The sequence below is a fragment of the Colius striatus genome, chromosome 14 (genome assembly GCF_028858725.1).
Source record: "Colius striatus isolate bColStr4 chromosome 14, bColStr4.1.hap1, whole genome shotgun sequence".
NCBI lineage: Eukaryota > Metazoa > Chordata > Aves > Coliiformes > Coliidae > Colius > Colius striatus.
Window position 1 is genome coordinate 18791155 of NC_084772.1, and position 20042 is coordinate 18811196.

The following is a 20042-nucleotide window of genomic DNA, read 5'->3' on the forward strand; positions in this document are numbered from 1 at the left end:
TAAATAAGCTTGTATATGTGAGAATTGTGTGTATGAGGTATGGCAAAAAAGTATATGCTCCTAGACAGAGGAACATCTCCATCTTTCATTAAGTCCATTATATTCATTATCTTTCAAACATGTTGTTAACTGGCATTGTGACTAATGCTAAACTCTGACTCAAGTACCAGATGCATTGAATGCTTTTGTCCCTTTCAGACAAACTCTCTCTTCTGCAAGTTTGCAATGGGATACAGGAAAAGAAAGTGTGAAACAGTGTTTTGCACCTTCCATTCTGATTTTATGATATCTTTTGCAGCCTTTAGACTATGAGATTTCTGCATTTCACACGTTGCTAATCAAAGTAGAAAACGAAGACCCACTGATTCCAGACATCGCCTATGGACCCAGTTCCACAGCAACAGTTCAGATCACCGTTGAGGATGTGAATGAAGGCCCAGTTTTCCACCCAAATCCAATGACAGTGACAAAACAGGAAAACATCCCTGTTGGCAGTGTTGTTTTAACGGTAAATGCCACTGATCCAGATACTTTGCAGCATCAGACTATCAGGTGAGTGCACTACTGTTTAACTTTCACCCATCAGACAGTGAGTATAGCTTTTGTGCCCAAGAGTTTGCCTGCCACTACAGATTTAAAGTTGTTTGGGCTCTACATAATCAAAAGTGGCTTTGTTTTCCCCCCTCTAATGGAGGGATTCAATATGAGGAAAACAAAGAACTGCATTAGATAGAAGGCAGCAGCTCTCCAGGCTGAGATTACTGCAGCAGAACAATCGAGTGCCACAAGCAACAGACAGAGCTTTGCATAGTGTTCCAAAACTACTTTAAACCTGCTTGTTTTTAAACTCTTCCTCCATGAGAGCCAGAGACAGTGTAAAAATTGAAAACGTGTAGAGAAATAATTTCTCTCTCTTACCTATGGCTTGTCAGTTTAGGATCATTTATAAACTCCTTCAGTGAAATAATGACTCTGTGGCCATGTTCAAGGGCTGAGAACACTGATTTCCCAATGAAACGCTGAAGCTGTATTTAGCTATGACTTGGCCTTGCCCACATAGATGAAAGTAAATTATTATTTCTGTGCTGTGATAGTATAATCCCACACATATGCCATGTCACAAAGAGCAAACCTAGGTATTAAGTGGTGCCGTCCTCTTATGTTTTGATCTACTTGTTCTGGTCTTTTGTTTTTAGATTTGTTGAAAAATGAAATATCAGACTCTTTCTTCCTCAGTACTAAACTGACTTTACAGCTGTTCTCAGCATCTAAGAATTGCAGGTTAAGCACTACAGCTAAAATCTACATCTGTTTCATTTTTCATTCTTACTTGTGAGTCTAATTTCCCCTAGATATCAACATGTATAAAAGGGCATCAATATCTTTGTGAGAACTTCAGAGCTTTACCTGAACACCTCTGTATCACAGGCATAGAGCTCTCTACTATCACAGGGTTATTTAGCAGTGAGTGTGCACTAGTTGAAGAAGGTTTGACATATGTTCTCTAAAAAAAAGAGAAATTGACTGATCTCCAAGATGTTCTCTATCAGTAACAAATGTTGGTAAGCATGCCACTGCAAAGGGCCAGACTGCCAGCCTTCGATTTGGATGATGAGAAGGTAAATTAAGCAGGTGAGTGTGTCCATCTCCAAGGAAGTAGGAAAAAGACAAAGCAGATAATGAAAAGTGTCAGTTAGCTGCATCACCTCAAAAATACCTAGTTAATGGAGTATGAGTGTTTCAGGTTTTCTCTATCAGAAAAGTGTTTTGAGTTCAGCCATTGAAATACCAGTTTATCTGAAGGATGATTCTTAGCTTGTTTTCAACATATAGTTATTTATAGAATGAAATTTTGGTCTTAATTTTTAGATTTGCTCCAAAGATTCCTTATTTCATTCACTGTGGACACAACAGGATGAGGTCCAGGACTTTCATAGGGAATCCATACCAAATTACACAGTTCTCAGACCATGCTGCTATAAATCATCATGAGAGCCCTTACTATGGTTATACTGGTACCATAAAGGCTAAGCAGGCTTAATACAGATTTTTAAACAAGATATTACACAATGACCACAAGCAAGTGATATTTTGTGTCTGTAAGAAGCAATGAATACTGGATTTGCATTGTGTGTGCTGTGTGAACAATGTACCTGAGCCCCAACAAAGTATGTATCTGATCATAATGTGCAGACAGATACAAATAGAAGAACAACAGAGACATAGTAATGTTACTTTTTCAACCCACAGCAACTGAGATACATCTAACTGCAGTGGTATTTTTAGTTAGTTTTCTATATAAAACTTGTAGGAGGGGCTGATGATTGTTTGTAATCAGGAAACTTAGTTACTCTAGTAGCTATAACATCATAAATGCATTTCAAGAACTATGAATAGTGTATAGAAACCGTTTGTGTCATTGTCCACATCCAGATTGAATTTATTCTTTGAACACTGCATATCTGAATCAGATTCAAATTACTTATCCCTTTGAAAAACATGGGTTACTTTGTAAAAATTCCCAAAGACAGCTGTACTTTGGAGGCAATTTTCTTTCTTGTTCTTCAGCTTGAAGTGTTTTTGCAGGCTGAGAAAGAATTTCATTTAAAAGCTCAAACAGGCTGGCAAAAAAGCATTACACTGAATAAATTGTGACTGCGAGTATTTGTAAGGCTCGCAAGCACGTACCTTGAGCTCGAGCTATTTGTCTGCACACGATTAACAGTGAACTTTCCTGGTGTCAGCTCTTCTCTGATCTACTGACGTTAAGATTTCAAAGAAACTCGAGGCAGAGGTAGAAACATCATCCTGGAAAAAAGAACTTCATGCTCAAATTGACCAGCTAAATAACGTAGGCATCAAGTTTAATCTTATTCTGAATTGCAACTATTTCAAACTAGGTTAACGCTGACTTTCACAACTATGCCCTGTGATTTCCTATGAAAAGCCTGCAATGAGAGGAGTGAGCTTTGGATTATGGATGTTGTAGAAAGGAAGGAGGAGACAGAACCAGAGGTTTTTTTCCTGAACACACTCTTTTGGGTGGAAAATAATGTTTATTCTGCTGTGATGATTCCCAGAAAGAAAAGGAAACTGTTCAATCTGGATCACATTTCTTAGAGTCATTAACCTATATATTTTTTAAAGTATTTAATTCCCTCTACAGTTTCCAACTTTTTTAGAATTAAGAAATGAAAGAAATCCAGCAGGCCCCTTTTTAATTATAAGCCAGCAATTTATTAATAGAACAGTAATGAAGTTTCTGAAATTTGATTTCTTAATCAGGGATCATTGTTATTTTTGTGCCAGATTTAAGAGTTTAATTTTGGGCTGCTTCTTCTCAACCTCTGCAATTTTAATCAGAAGTTTCAAGTGTACATGTCAATGAGAAGTTAAAGGCCAAATTTAATAACATTTACTACCTTGGGAAATTAAAAGAAGAACCTCACTTCTCTGAAATCCATTATTAACAGTAGATCTTAATTAAACACAGTTATGGTCCTTAATATTTGTCTGTGTGAAGAGATTGGTCTCAGTATTTTTCCTCTTTTTGGATTCAACAAGTCCAGGATCTTCACTAGCCAGACTTTTAACTATGTGTAAATAAGTTGTTTACGGCAGTGTATCTGTAATTTTTAATTAAAGCAGCGTTATTCTCTGGTTTCATGGCTTATCATGGCAATATTTTTTTATTACCTACTGTGCTCTTGGATTTTAAATTATTTATGTAAATATATGATTGCAGTGTTTATTCTCAGCAAGCAACGAGACTCAGTGCTTAAAAAATATCTTCACAGGAGAAGTTTATTATAGCTCCAAAGCATATCTAATTCATTAAGTAGAATTAAAAGGCAGTATTTGAAGCTGGAGAACTCAGAAATGGAATCCAAGCTGCAGTGAGTTTCACGGCAACATGAAAGATGGACAAAAATATCTGAAGCAATGTATGTAGAGAAGATAGATATTTGTGAGTGTGTCTCTAATTCTTTTAATCTTCACCTGAATCCAGATTGCCTCATATAGCCTAAGTGGCTTCTGGAAGCATAGATGCATTGTCTTAGTGGTGAAATCTCAATTGCTGAAGTTTGAGAGTCAATATTTTGCTTGGAAGTTGACATCCTTTTATTTGACTCTGGTCTCCTTATATCACCATATCATTAATTTAGTGCAATTATATGAAACCAGTAAATCTCCATTTGTTGGAGATGAATCATTTCAGATTAGACAAGCCTGTGATGGATGCCTTACCCTGGCCAGCCTGGACATTCAGCTGCTGTTGCAATGTCAGTGTACTGGCTACGTGTTTGATAGCTCTGCTAGTCTGGAAATGCAAGCAAAGTCATATCCATTACTACCATCATTTCCAAATAACCACTACTGATCTCTCTGAAAGGTGGACAGATTCTGTTTCTCTTCACATAAAGTGCATTTTACTATGCTGCAGACTAAGTGTATGTCTTAAGGAGATTTCATCCTCGAACACCAAACCATGGTGATGATAAGGCTGAATCTAATACATCCAAATAGAAGTGGCCGTATTTACTTACCTATCATTTCACCAAGAGCCTTTGCACAATGAACTGGCCATTGACTTTGTGAATGGGAACTTTTATTGCTGAACCACATTTGCTTTAGGTTACATCATCATAACTTTGGGATTGGTGTCTATGGAGTTGGTGGAAGCCAGTGGAAGAGTTTCACACTCTTATTGCTGGCAACCATGATCTGCATACTCTGTCAAAAAAATGACTGCCTAAAATTCTGTAGAATAGTGCTGAAGCTACACTAAAGTGGGACTTATGGCTCAGTGAGTTTCCTACAAATCTCAAATATTTCACAGAGCTAAGGAGGATTCACTGAAAAAGCAAGTTTGCTTGTTACTTCTCTCTGCTGCCAATCACCATCTTTACGTGCAGTGAATATCCAAGCCATGAATGGAAAGACAATTCAAAAATCCTTTTTCATGTCTCTTGCCAGATGTTTTTTAGAGATCCTGAAACCTGTTTGAACAAGAATGAGGCTTCAAATCACCTTCCTCACAAATACTGAAGGGATCAATTTTGCATACGTTGCTGCACATCAAGCCATTTTAAAGCACTTTTCTTGCATGTGGAGCTCAATAAACTTGCTTTCTGGGATACACTGCAGTCTCTTACAGAAATGCTATATCAAGTAAGAGGGATAGAAAGTCTTAAAGAGTGAATGCTTATGAAGACACATACTTAGTGTTAACTACTTCTGCTAGAGTCTGAAGGACTTGTCTTTGATTCCTAACAACAGGAGATTTGTTTTCCTCATGTAGACAGAAGACCGGTTGTATTGTTATAAATGAATGTCTGAGCCATGCTCTCAGCATACAGCTCCAGAGTTTTTCACTGTAAGTTACACCCAAGAGCATCTCAAGTTGACTCTGCAGTGTTATTTATGGCCTGCCTGAACCCAGCCGTTGGGAATTTGTAGCACATCTCTAGATCTAACGTTGCTGTATATTGGACAGTGTTCATTCGTTTTCTTTTCCCTTCTCTGTTTTTTAAGTTAGAAGGAAAGCCAAGTAGAGCGAGAATCTGCTTGGAGCAAAAAGTTTTTGCTCATCTATCTTTCCTGCAAAATTTTGAAGCACAGAAACACTGACTCTAGAGAGGTGCATGTACTGGGGCACGCAGCAAGCAGTGCTGCAAAAGGACACAATGAATCACTTGTGAAAGAAAAAACTTGGCCAATCTCTTCATGCTGAACAGCTACCACCTATAATTGCAGGCTAGACATTAGCCTAATCACTAGATACTAATCACTAGACAACTGTTAGCTCAATACTACTCTACAGAACAGTCCTTTATTGAAACTCTTTCTTGAATGTGTTAGTATTAGCTGTGTAGGCAACTGCTGTGCTGTGTAGCTTTTACTATCATAATATCTGAGGGAGAAAACTAATGAAAGTATACTTTGTCCTATTTTTTTCTTTGGGGTTTATTTGACTAAATTGACTTCCAGCTTTTGCTTTCTGAACAAAGAAAACAAACTCCTCTTTCCTCATGCAGAAAACGCTTTAGTCCTACAGGAAGATGAGAAAGAAGCAAAATTGTTTCTGGAGTGGTACTGTACCTCCTTTGTTCCCCTCTCATACCCATGACCACACTGATATAACTCTGGAAGGGTGGTAAGGTCTAGGAGTAAAAGCAGGCCCCATTTTTCCTGCTCAGAAGGTGATCTGTAGCTGGCTAGCACTGTGTAGATATATCACTGAGTCAGAATTAACTTGGAGGAAGCACCTGGTAAAAAAAAGAAGTCGCTAGCTGTAACTACTCAGATGATCCTGAAGAGAATAAATGACTGGAGTAAAGTCCCAGTGCTGAGAGAATTAAAATGTCTGCCAGATCCTGGAGCCAAGTCCTATAAAATCTGTGGACAGCATCTAACACTGACCATTCAGGAAAGCCACTTTCAAATCTGTCCACTTCAATATCGGAGCTATACTGTTACAGGCTCTTCTTTTCCTCAGAGTAGTGAACAGATGTTGATAGTCTGCTTCCCAAAGTCTGTTGTTCACTTCTTTTATTACTCATAGGCATTCCCTGGCTTGCTTAATTTACAACCACCCTGTCAACACCTTCCTTTTAGCATCTTGGAGAGGCCCCAGGAGTCCTTGATTTCTCAGCTGTTTCTAGTGTTTCTGCTAGTGGTGAACACCTCTAAGTCTCCCCTGTCATTGCTTTTCCTACTCTTCTGACTCTATTTCTGTGTTGGGACAGATGTTAGACCTCTTCTCTCCTTGTCTGCATTTGTGTATCTTAATTTTTAGTGCTTAGGGACAATTCAGTCTAACCAGTTGGTACCAAACTTTGGTATGCTGGGTTTTCCCTTGCAGGGAGGTGAGGGAACTCCCATATTTACTTTGTCTCATCTACACTAATATCTTGCTGCTTGACTCTTCCTAGCAGTTGCCAGGGTTTGGGGGAAAGATTAATGTCATAAAGAGGTTGCTATGGTACCTTTTTTTTAACTTATCCTCTTCTAGTAGAAAAGGAGGCTGAGTAGACTGCAAATTTTCACCCAGACTGAATGAGGCAGTTCTCCCAATGAAGTGTCACTCTCTGGAGAATGAGAAAAGTTAATCCATCTTTCTTTGATTAGTTCCTGAAATAGCAGAGGTGTAGGAATTAAATTACTAAAGACTACCAAAACCAAGGGTCCCAGGAATTCTCAATCCAGTCATGCATAGTTTCAAGGGAACCCAGCTACCTGAAGCCAGACTGTGTAACTCCTGACAAAACTTGTCAGAAGATCATATTCCTAAAGTTTTCCATCTGCTTTACTCTGTTGGCATAAATCACACTTAATGTGTTGATATTAAAACTATGGATGATAGAATTGAGAATCTATGTTTCCATATAATCAAATAAGCCACAGAAACCAATTTTAACTTCCCTTGATATTACCTTAAGAATCCCAGATTCTTGATTAACAAGGATGAATGTAACATTTAAGGGGAGTTTAATTAGACCCTCTGTCTTTATCCTGCATAACAATATTATGCCATATTATGATTTCAACCATGTCAGCACTCAGAATGAATAGCTGTGAACTGTGAAATTATAGGGCACATTTTTCATGTCACTGACTAAACAATATTGCAGATCTTCTTGAGAAATATAACAATAGGATATATCAGTCACAAGTTATGCTTGCAGTGGAAGTCAGATCGTGACAATAACTCACTTTGTCATTACGGCTCTCTTCTAGTTTCAGAAAAGGCAGGATTGTGCCCTGGAAAAAGCAAAGAGGATCTTGATTATAATAAGTTAGCTATCAAGTATGAGGACACTGTGTGAGGAGGCAAGTTGACAAGGAAGGGATGGTATGAATTTCTGTTAATCTTTTAAAGCCATTGAATTCTTGAGTCCCACTCAGACAAGTTAGATTGTGTGTACACATCTAAATGGAGCTGCAACTTTGAGTGGTGCTTTGATAGGAATTGATTTGAACTGGTAATGTGTAAGATTGGAGCTCCAGTGACCAGTGTTATTTTACACAAAGCCAAAAACTAGAAAACCAAACACTCAATTAAAAGTTTTCCAGGATGACTGGTAATGCATCTAGGCCAGATTTGTGTCATGAAGTATATAATGAAGTTCTTCCTACCCTTCTTGTGAGGTTCAGCCCTTCTTTCATTAAGGCAGGTGTAGATCTCAGATGACACCAGAGCAGATCTGACATTCGTGGCCCAATTGGAAAAGTGAAATGCTGTAATTCTTTCATTGCTTTTTTGCCCTGCTGTGAAGATATGAGATGCTAATATTATGGCTATATTTCATTGATTTGCCATTCCCAGAATAAGCACAGAAGAAGCAACTCCATATTCAGTTCAATGATATACTTCCCATTGAATCTGAATGTAGGATGTAATCCTTGAGCAGAACTTCTGTTGTATGCTTTTGGTCACTGCTCAACCATGAGGCTTCCCTAGTCTGTGCATTTCAAGGCATAAAGAAACCCATCTTCTTTCAGACTTGCACACAGTTACTCTTGGAGCAGAATCTGAGTTCAGTAAAGAAATTGTCAGAAATTTTAAGTGCTCATTTTTACTAAATGGAGCTCTGCAATGTTACTGTAATGGGGAAAAAAGGCTTGTAGAGTTCAATTGGATTTTTTCTATTAACTTAGTAATAAGGATGCCAATTTCTGTAAAAGAGTTTCTGAGTAACAGTGAAATTATGCACTTTGTTAAGCAGCAGTAAGCCTGCAGATTCATTCTTGGTTCACATGTGAATTGCTAGGGACTGACTTCTTCCTAACTGTATGACCATTATGCTTTAGGTAAATATGCCTACAGAGACATGCATGCCTACTCTACATAGAGCTAGATAATTATTAGCCAGATGATCCCTAGGGGCAACTCCATCAGGTAGAACTTAGCACAACATCACCTTAGAGATACTAACCTGCCTCACACAGGTTTCAGTGAGTGGTCCAAACCCTGGAGAATTTTTACACATTTACCTATTTTAATGGGACTGTCAGAATAATGTTTCCTATTTATCCTTTCATATGGGAAAATTCCAATAGAATTCTACCTGCCTAAGGCCCAGCCTCTCTGGAGATTCAGCTGTGGATCGTTGGTGGCATTTAATACATAAAAACCAAATGCAGCCACAGAGTTTGTCTGATAATGCTTCAGGGATGAAACAAGAAATTTTTGTATTAGTAGGGCACAAGGTTTGCAGCTTTGTAATGGAGCACTCAGAAGTTGCTTCTGGCCCTGGAAGCTTCTAAGTTATTAACTAGTGTTTAAAGAACATTTTAATTGAGAAAGAAAACAACACTGTCTCAGCTTTGCATATCTCTGTCAACTGTGTTTAGTTTGACTCATGGAAACTGTTACAGAGTTTAGGTTTGGGTTAAATACCTTTGATTTACAGAGCACTGTATATTGTGTGCACTGAATGCAACAGATCTCAAGCATAAATAAAACCGTAAATGACCAAACAGCAGAGGATTGTTGGGGAAATATCAGCCTCGTTGATGCCACACTGCAGTTAAGCAAGGCCTAGATAAGCTTGTCAGCAACTCTCATTGTGGCAAATAAGGTTAACCAAACCACTGTAATTCTTCCATTTTCCATCTTTTCAGTACTTAATCCCATAGCATCTAATGGAAACTGTCACAAATACTTACATGGAGCTTTTTTCCTCTAGCTTCTTCTCATTTTCCATCATTGGGCAGCAGAATTCTTAAGTGACATGTATTTGTCATGTTGTTTAATGTAGATCTAAAAGGGGCTTGGCTATTATGGTGATGAACATCATAGAAGAATTGTGATGTATAGAGTAGATTTGCTGTAGGCAGTGTGTCACAGCAAGTATCATTCTATGGTGCTAAGTGTAACAGCCTATACTTGAAGACATTATAAATAAAACAACTAATGGTTAAACATACTCTTGGAAAATGATAAAGACCAGTCAGTTAAGAGGCAAGTGCATGGGTTTTAAAGTGCATTTGGACAGCATGAATGCCTGAGAATCTGATTCATGGATATTAGAAAAGGTAAATCAGACTTTCCTTTTAATTTGTCATGGTCATTAAAGACAGTGAGTTAGGCAAACAAAAAAACTGGCCTAAAATAAAGAGAAAGATGTGACATGATCTATCACGTATTGCTCCAACATTTAGGACAGAAAGCAGTTGCATGTGTTTTGTGTGGTTGAGTGTATTCAGTCAAATAAACCTCAGATGGGAGATTGCCTATTATTACAAAAAGAATGAATGAGAATTAATTATGCTGTTTCTGGAAGAACTGCACCCATGAAGTGTATTCAAACTCAGCTGGAAAAAAAAGAAAGCAGAATTTGAGTGATTATTAGCCAGGAATACAAGTGTCCTTTTCTTCATATTATCAGGTTGGATGGTAATGTGAATTTTTCTGGGATTTGATTACCTGCATTATCACACATGCAACTGAGTTTCTCACCTGCCCTTTCCTTCTTTACTATTGAATGCTGCAAGTTTGGAAAGTGTTTTTACTCAGTGGGTATTAATTTATCTGGGCTCCATAACTGCACAAAAGCATCAAGACAGTCTATTTTCTTACTACAAATGCAGTTATTTTTAAACAAAGCTAAACTAAAGAACTGAAAGGAAGAACATTTTAATTGCTGCAATAATAAGAGCAGATTGACATATTTTAGGTGAGTTCTATTTCTATGGAAACAAAGTTATTAATTTGTTGGCTCTTCACTGACTTATAAAACCATCTGAGAATTGCCAGTTCTTCCCTATTGTCAGACCATTAATCAAACATTAGCCAGCATTGTACATATTATCATTGTGTTGTTCATGTACTGAAATGTTCACCTGAAAACATAATCTGATGCTGAGCAATGGCAAAGATGTGGTTTTTACTAGGACATCAATTGAGTGCAAAGTTTTACATAAGTGCCTCTACAATTTCCCACAAGTTATGCCTACACAGAGTAATTCTCTCCTATCTGTGTGGATAACTCATAGAATTTCCTTGAGAAACCCTTCCTGGACAAATTTGCACGTGCTTTTGTGTATATTTACTGTTTTTCATGAAGGAACACTGGGAACTTAGAGGGAAGATAGGAAGATGTAGGCTACTAAAAAAGACATGTGAAGACCTACCTCTCTTCTTTAAAAAACCCCATCTCCTCATTCCCTGCTCTTGCACTGATCATTAGAGAATTCAGCCTTCATAATAGATGCTTAGTAGATTAAAGAGGGAACAAGGAGTTAACTACGTCCTAACTCATCAATTCACACCAAACTGTGATCAAAATCATTCTGATTTGATTCATTCTAAAATATTTTGATATTTGAAACTCCACATATCTCATATATCAGAAGAAGCATTTAAGAAGGCTGCACGTAGGGTTTAAGGCAGGTCAAGCTTTTCATTCTCCATCTCCTCCTCCCAGTGCCACATACTAGCAGGAACTTGAATTCCCAGCACACTACTGGTGCTTCTACCAAGCTGCCTGCTACAGGCAGACAGGGGAGTGACATAGGACTGTACTATAGGTGTATTTTGTTGGTTTAAAGCTGCCATCAGTGTCGTACAGGGTACAATGGGTACAGGAGGTGGGGTAGTGAAACCACCCACCCTCACTGATAAAAGCTCTACCCACAGGTGCAGAAAAGCAAATGCAATGGGAATGTGCAATATGTGTGCTGGGGCTGTGTGACAGGGTGCACGCAGGGCTCAACAGGTGGCAGGGGCTGATGGAGCCCTCTGGCTGTGGCCCCAAAGGGGCACATGGCTCTGTTGGATAGCAGGAGAGGCTGGGGATGATGCTGCAGACTGCCACAGGCTCACACAGCTCTCATGGTGAACAAATCCTCTCCAGGAGGTGTCAGTTATTAATTCAGTTGTTATTGTGAATGGGTAACATGAAATATACCTCTGGGGATCAGCTCCACGTTCAGCAATGACTACAAATAATGGCTCAGGCAGTTCTCTAGTGTGAGACAAACCAAGATTCAAGCCAGATGTTTTGCCTGGATCAGGTTCAGCTCAACTCCCAGGATCAGTGTCTTCCTTTTACTTCAATGAAGTCTGGATTCCAAAGTGGAGCTTTGCCACTCAAAATTATGCCTGTCAAATACATAAAACCACACTCTTATAATCATGGGATTAGCAACCAATATCTCAACAAAATTAGTTTCTGGAGAGGGAAACCTGCACCAACTGCATCTTTTATACCAGCTGTCACATACATGAAGCTTAAACAGAGCTGGAGGGACAGAGTTGTGCATCTGATGGGGAAAGGCGAGGAGATGAGCAGGAATGGGGCTAATTTTCCTGCCAGGCCCCTAACTGCAACCTGCCAAGAAACTCAGAGGCTTTTCTAAGTCAGCAAAACATGATTGCTCTCCTATCATCACTTGTGTTACAGCTCCCACCTTACAAACAGCTGAATCTCAGAAATAAGCCCTGTGCAAGTTCAGCCAGCTCAGGAATGCCCCAGCTCTGTCAGCATAGGAAACAACTTTGATGACTTTTCTGGCAGTATCAGCTTTTTCACAGATTTTCTTTCTGAGTTGCTACTTAATGCACTGTCAATTTAATGTGTGTTAAGTTTTGCCCTTTCTCATGCTAGTCCCTTTGTCTTTGGTTGTTAAGCTAAGAAAAAGCTTGTGAAAATACTTATGCTGGTTCATCACAGTAAATATAATTTCTCCAAATTTTTTGGCTGAAATACTCGGTTTTCTTGAAGAAAAATCTCATAGAATCAGGGCCCAGGTCTCAAGTGACATTATTTGAAGCATTTGGCCTTTATAACAAAATGTTTGTTTCACAGAATTATTTGGGAACAGGGAAATTGCCACATGATTGATACCTTTTCTGTGAATCACTGGGTCTGTCCTTTGCTGTGTTTATGTGTTATTTGTAGCAGGAAACTCACATTCCTGTTTAAGGGACGAATATTTCCCACTTTATCCAAGAGAAAAACTCAGCCTGTTGTACCTCATTGCTTGGAACTTTTCTATCTTTCCTGACCTTGACTTGACAGACTGAGCAGATGTTTCCTTCGTGGCATCTCTTTTACAACTTTAACTGACTTTGTTTGGTCATTTCAAGATTGAAGTTTGAGTCTGGAACTTGTTTTCTAACAAAGAGTTTGATTAATTTTTTTTGCTTTTCATGGCTCTGATTCATAATCCTTTGATGGAATAGCTTTCAACAAGCTACTACATTTTCAAGGTCTCATTAACTTTTAACTGTCCATTCAGCAACATTTATAGTCTCAACTGTGTTAACAATTCATAAGATTCCTTATTTGGAATTGAGCAGTTTTGGCTAATATCTACTTCTTGACTTCTCTTGTAGCTCACACCACCATCACCATCCCCACCTCCTCCTGTATTTTTTCCAGGTATTAATGTATTTCTTTTTAAAGCTATAGTTCATCAATACTGGGCATATTTTTCCCTAAAACAAAAACACTGACAAAAGCATGATCTGTCTCTTTGAGGATCATCATTTAATCTTCTTGCACAAGCAGTTATTTTCTTTACTAGTAAGCATAACAAAAAACTTCACTTTTTTTTCCTCTTTCAGATTCCAGTATAGATTCCCACACATGAGACAAGGGAGCATTTCAGTTTTAATTCATATAAAATTCATAGTTTCAGTGCTCTTTCCAAGCATTTCCTCTAGCACTGAAGAGGTAAAAATTACTTCAGGGATAACATAGAGGAAAGTCAGGCTATTAATAGTTGTGAGTCTCTTGAGCCAGAAGCTGTGGTCCCAGAGATCTCACATGTGTATGTTCTTTTCATCTGTGTCATTTGTGAACATTCTTTGCTTTCCAATGAACACCTGTGTTTAATGGGAAAAGTTGTGCACGTTTGGTATTAAAGGAAGTCAATCTACTAACTCTGGAGGAACCAATCCAAACAATGTCCTCTTTTTTTTTGCTCCTGTGGTCATAGGGAGAGGAGCACCTATGATAGTATTAGATATTAGTTATTTTCAGAGTGACAAGGGCTTACTGCCCATTTCTGGGATAACCTACTCCCAATGTCTTCTAGACTTACACTGGACTATAACTCTCTAAAAAGTTTTGATGAGAAAGAGGTGCTAAAAGAGGCAAGTGAGTGTGAAAGAAACAGCCACAGGCATGCACAGGGGATGCCTGCTAAACTAATCTCTGCTTGGAAAGGCATCAATATTGCCAAAGCCTTAGATTGGCACAGGACATAAACTGTGCTGAAATGATTATTCAGCATATTCACCGATTGGTCACACTTTCCCTCTGGAAATTAATTTGCAGGAACATTAATTCCCTTCCTTTCTTACGAGACACATCTCAGAGTTAATGGATGTTAATAGGGCCAGGACTGGATCTTGTGACTGTGTTTGTATCACAGCCTCAGGTTGCCAACCTGCACGGGAGCACAGACTCGTGGCTCCCCTGCCTTGCCTTCCAGGGGGAATGCTTCCAGGCAAAGGTGCTTTCTTTGGGATTTTACTATTACCCAGGGTAAAACTGAGGTTTTATGGCAGGTGGCAAAAATATTCCCTTGCTGGGACCAACCTGTTCCCAGCAGCAGGATCCACAGTCCAGCAGGAGTTGTATTGATCTGGATAGACTAATGCTTCACAGGAGCCAGCCACTTCTCACCTCTTCTCTGCCCATCCCATAGGAAAAAATAACTCACACTGAATCTGTAGAAATGTGCTATTTCATGGCTTTGTTCAATAGTGACATTTTAGTAGTGAATCTGATGGGCTCTTATAAAAACTTTCCTGTCTTTTCAAGAGCTGCTTGGGACCTCTGCTTGAAATAGAAAGCAGCAAATGGATTTGCAGTGGGAGAAGCTGCTTTTGCTGGAAGCACAGTTGCAAAGAACTGGCATGTGCAGAAATTTGATAGAGCTCTGCTGTCAAAACCTTCTCCAGGTGGTTTATAAAAGAACCTCCAGCTCATCTCACCTTGATTAGTTTTTTAAGGCACAATTGTTAAAATGAAAAAACTTTTACTGATTTGCATGTGTGGACAATTATTGTAACAGTACCAACCTGATTACACTCGTGTGTGAGTCCCAGATACGGGGTATTATTCCCTAGCTTTAGGAATAATTCAGATAGTTATAGCCTCTGGGTTCATTTAACCATAGCCCTAATCACTTCTGATTAAAAAATACAGAAATGAGTTTGTGGCTTTTTTTTGTTTGTTTCAACTTCTGTGATTTTTTTTTTTCCCCTGAAGGAAAAAACCCTGAAAATTAGACCTTGGTATGGAGAAATGTTTGAAAGACTGTACAATAACAACAACAGAATTCCTTTTAATAATATTTTATTTAACTGCCTCATTATTACAATTTCAGTATCTTCATTTGATTAATTTCTGTAGGTTTTGTATTTGAGGGTTTTTTTATCATTCTAATTGCAGTAACTCTCCTGTTGCTTTCCTCATGTTTACCAAGGGTTTTACTCCCATTGTTTCTCTACACAAATAACTAATTAGTCAACCATTTTCTCATCTGGTATTTCTCGGTGGCAGGGGACTAGAAACTGAATTTCATCTAATTTTTCATTCTGTTTTGATCATATCATTGTAGATAGAGAATTGCAACAAAAGCCAACCTGTGAAATCACTGATGTGGCGAGAGAAATACAGCTGACACCATGAAAGGTTTTGCTCAGATGATGAGGTGGGGTGCATAATTTTACAAGTGCCCTGCAGATGGAAACAGAAGCAAATGCTGTCTGTAATGTGTTCCCTTGGGGCACAGGAGCCACTTCCAGTGATAAATCTACGAGATTAGAGACCCAGCCTGAGAAACGCTTGGTCACTGGTGTGAGCAGAGGAGCTCATTGCCTTCTGAGTTTGATGCAGAGTAGCACCAACATTTCTTTTTATAACACTGACTCTAATTTCCACTGTGCTTCTTCTGATTCAGTGAGTAGCAGGAGACAATATTGGATCTCTATCGATCTGTCCTTAGCGGGAAGGAGGAGCAGCTGAAGCGCTCTCACTTGACCTTTTATGCGGTCCCATATGCTCCAATTTGCCAGTATTGGCAATACTTCATCTTTACTTGAACGAGACAAAAGACATTTCTGTGAGAGGTATGCTACTTAATTTTGCCTGCTGGGTCTGCACTTGGCTCTGGGTGAAGCCAAGAGAAAAATCCAGAAACAGACATAGCTCAGCATTCTGATCCCCTACCCTTATAACACACCTGCATTGCAGCCCAGTTAACTCATATTGAAGTAAACATGGGTTTTGTTCTATTTGTTTGGTTTTAAGCAAAATTGTTCCTGTCAAGATTTGTTCCTTGTAGAAAACATACTTAAGGTTAGAGGGTTGTTTAATTTTTATTATTTCTAGATGATGTTTTTGTTTTTAATTGTACTTTTAAATTGGAATTCTACTTTGTAAACTGGAAATAGGATGTTAGAGTGTTTCTAGGTATAATGGCATATTGCTCTAGCCCAAGTAGTGTCTCAAGTTGTCATTTTGTGGGTTTTTTCTGCCTTTTTTAAACACATTTCAAAACATAGACTTTCAATCATAAAAACTAATAATTTTTAAAATAGCTGCAAAGCCTGGTTTACAGCTTGAGCAGACCTTCCTGGGACTTACTGCCATAAAACAGGTACCAGCCAGGAAAGGCTGTAACTGAGACAAGCTTTTCTCCAAAGCACTGGGCAGGCTCCTTTTCTTGCTGTAAATGTCTATATGTTACTCATAAAGTGAAAGTGATTGAGAGAAGGTTCAAATGGAAACTTGTTCCAGGGCATAATCTGTGTTTACCCAGCAAGAGGAATTCTAGTGAAGATTGCTGAGCTTCCTCAGTCATGTGTTCAGCCCTGTTGCACCACAGCATTCCTGCTCTGCTTCCCTCCAAAACATACATTTCTTAAAAACAAAGCTGAAATGAGGGGGTTTTGAGATTGAATCAATGCAAAACTGATATTGCCAACAAATACCTGATCAGAACATGAACATGTATAAACCTTAAGCCTTCCAAGCAACAAATAGCAGTCTTGTGCAGTACCAATGAATTTCATAGTGTATATATCCTGTACACTGAGCATCCTCACAGATACTCATGCACTTGAGAGGGGATTATTACATTATTTCATGTGCCAGATTGGCATTGAAGCCACAGAAGTGTGATGCCTATTCAGATAGGGTTAGAATAAAATATATGCATGTCTGTGTTTGTACACAAACTCTTAGAAGCTGGAGAGTCGCTTCAGGATCACCTGGGAAAACACTGTTGCAATGAGTTACTACAAAGATTGTCATGCCCGACCTGCAGAGCTGAGCTATGCACTAGTGCAGAGCTAATGAATTCACCCTGGAATATGTCCAGTTTATCAAAGAGAAACAGGAATTTCCAGTGACCAAAAATGAACAGTGTGACTTGTGGCAGAACACTGATGGGGACTTTAATTTATTTTTTTAAATTGTGCTCTTAAGTTGACATTTCCAGCCTGTGAAAACACAGACAGTCTGCGAGCCCAGAAATCTGGTCCATGAAGCTGAAAAATGGCTATTGCATAAATCCTCTATCTTCACTACTTTTAAAAATGCATCTGACCTAATGCCTTTCTCAGCATTGTCACCAGAAAATGTGATTTCTTTCAGGTTTTAGATTTTGTTAATGACACGTTTATTCTGTTACTCATGATAACATACTTCAGTGACATTTGCTTTGTGTATTCCGACATTCTGAAAAAAAGAATCTAGCCAAAGTAATTTGAGCATGTCCAAATCTCTACAGGAGAGCACTGCAGGAGATATTTCACAGCCTACTGCACATTTAGCATATAGCCACACTTTTAGCAACCGTTTTTCAATCCAAATTCCAAACCATGCATCTTGTAGGATCCTGTGTTTAATGGGAAAAGATAGCTGACTACGCTTAGTTGGCCAACTGTAGTGATAAGCCAAACGTGGGGAACAGAAAGTACAAACAGATGAGAGTTTAGATTTCCTCTCTGACTTTTTAACAGCATCTTCTGAAGATTGTTGGAGGCTTCTTAACTCTGTGTTAATAGAATGTGTTTACAAGGGATATGTGTACGTCAAGGTTTTGGCCAGATACGGTGAGGTTTAAGATTCAGAACAGATCTTTCGAATTGTCAGCAGGTATTTGTGTGGAATCACAAAGTCAGGTGTATAGAAGACAGTCTCTGAAAGCCTCAAGAATCAATAATCAGTATCTACATTTACAAAAGGGACCAGGAAATATCTGAAATAGCCCTGGAGTGGGCTGTCAGTAATACTGCCTTTACTTGTCTTATAACCTGCAGCTTTTGGGATGAATAAATGCTTACATTTAGTCTCAATAATATTCTGTGATGAAGAACTTATGCTTCTGTTTTCCCTGTGATATGAAATCCTCTGGTTGCTTTTTAGTCCTTACCTGCAGTGGAGATGCTTTTTTAGGCTGTGTGTGCAGCAGGGTGTATAGGTGCCTGGGATAGCTTTAGATTAGCTAGTACTGGTAACAGGCTGTTGCTGATAGCACTGAGCTTAATGCAGGGGTTTGCTGTTGGCTCATATTACAAGGCTAAAAAGGAAAACACTACAACTAAAGCTGATTTGGTTGGGCTGAGCGTGTTGTTACATCTTGAGCATCCCATACATTGGATGACAAACCTTTGCCACTATTCAAAAGGGATCTTCACTATCTCTGTTGCAATACTGTTTGCTCCCAGTTCCCCAAAACTGCCAAACTGTTGGTTTGGTTGCTCAGATGTTACATGGGTACCTGAATTGCCCTATGCCTGAGTCTTCTGTGTGCAGACTGTGGACTGATTGCAAACAGCACACAGAGCAGTCAGTGTGTCCATAAATAGAGTGCAGTTTCCTGATGCCTTCCCTTGGGAAGCACAAGGCCACCAGCCCAGGCACAGAGCAAGGGAGTGAACAGGGGATTTAGCACATGCCAGAGGAGCATTGCATATCCACTTGCTGACAGCGATGCAGTTTCTGTGTGTATGAAAACCAGTACCAATCAGGTTTTCCCCTCCTCTCTTAATGCCATTTACCTGTTGACATGCTTTTGTTATTTCAGGCAGTGTTATTTGAATTGCTAATAAGTTATGAGAAAAAAGGCTTAGCTTTCAATTATTACTCAGAGATACTTGCATAACAGAACACTCTAAGCAACAGCAGAGTTATGGTGAAATTGTCACAATCTTGTGCCCATATTAGTGATTTTATAGTTCTGATAGCACTGCCATGCTAACTGCATGTGCTCATTTGAAAGGAACTGCAGAAGAAGGAACACAGACAGATCAGTGCCCACTGCACTGGAGTTGAGTGGTTGGTGTTGGCACTGTCAGGCAACAGACCATTTCTGACTGCTGAAAGAGGTGTGTGATGGGGTAATGCTCACGTGCAGGCTCAGATCGAGGCATTAACAAATGAAACAGCAAGCTCCCAACCTCTCAGTTGACCTCATGCAGAAGGATGGGAGACATCCTGTCATATGGATCTCGGTAGAAATTGTAGCACTCTTCAAGGACCATAAAGAAGGAGAAATGTATTTGGGTATCCAAACAGGAAAGCCTACAAGGAAGTAGTATTAAAGGGGGATATGAAAAGCCCTTTAAATAACTGATTTTCCACAGAACTGCTTACTGGTAGTACACTTTAAGCTAATGTGGTAAGGTAAATATGACAATACTGGCAGTCTATTTCATTACCCAGAAAGTTCTGTTAATGTGAATTGTTATCCCTAATGATACCTCCTTTCTGTTGATAGGACATGCTTTGTCAGACTAAACACAAGGATCATGTGTTAATGACCTCTATAACATAGTGTTTAGGGGCAGCAGCAGCAGATTTTAGGCAGTACCTTTATGTCAGAGTATAAAGTGGAAAGCAAACCTATATATTCACTTGCCTCTTGAAATGAATGAAGTTTATTCATCAATGTTGTTTTCCAATATCTGAAAACAAATGAAAACCCACAACTGCATTCTTCCAGTGTCTTTGCTGACACAAACATTTTCAAATGAAATAAACAAGCCTGGAAGTTTGATAAAAAATACTTCA

The 20042-nt window shown here is 38.9% G+C and overlaps 1 protein-coding gene across 2 annotated transcripts in view; it reads left to right on the plus strand.

Moving 5' to 3' along the window:
- Positions 1-20042, plus strand: part of CDH13 (cadherin 13) — a 454402-nt gene that overhangs the window by 395252 nt on the left and 39108 nt on the right. For both annotated transcript variants that reach the window (XM_062007637.1, XM_062007636.1), the window contains exon 10: positions 299-552. In XM_062007637.1, coding sequence (XP_061863621.1) covers positions 299-552 — 254 coding nt within the window. The remainder of the gene's footprint in view (positions 1-298; positions 553-20042) is intronic.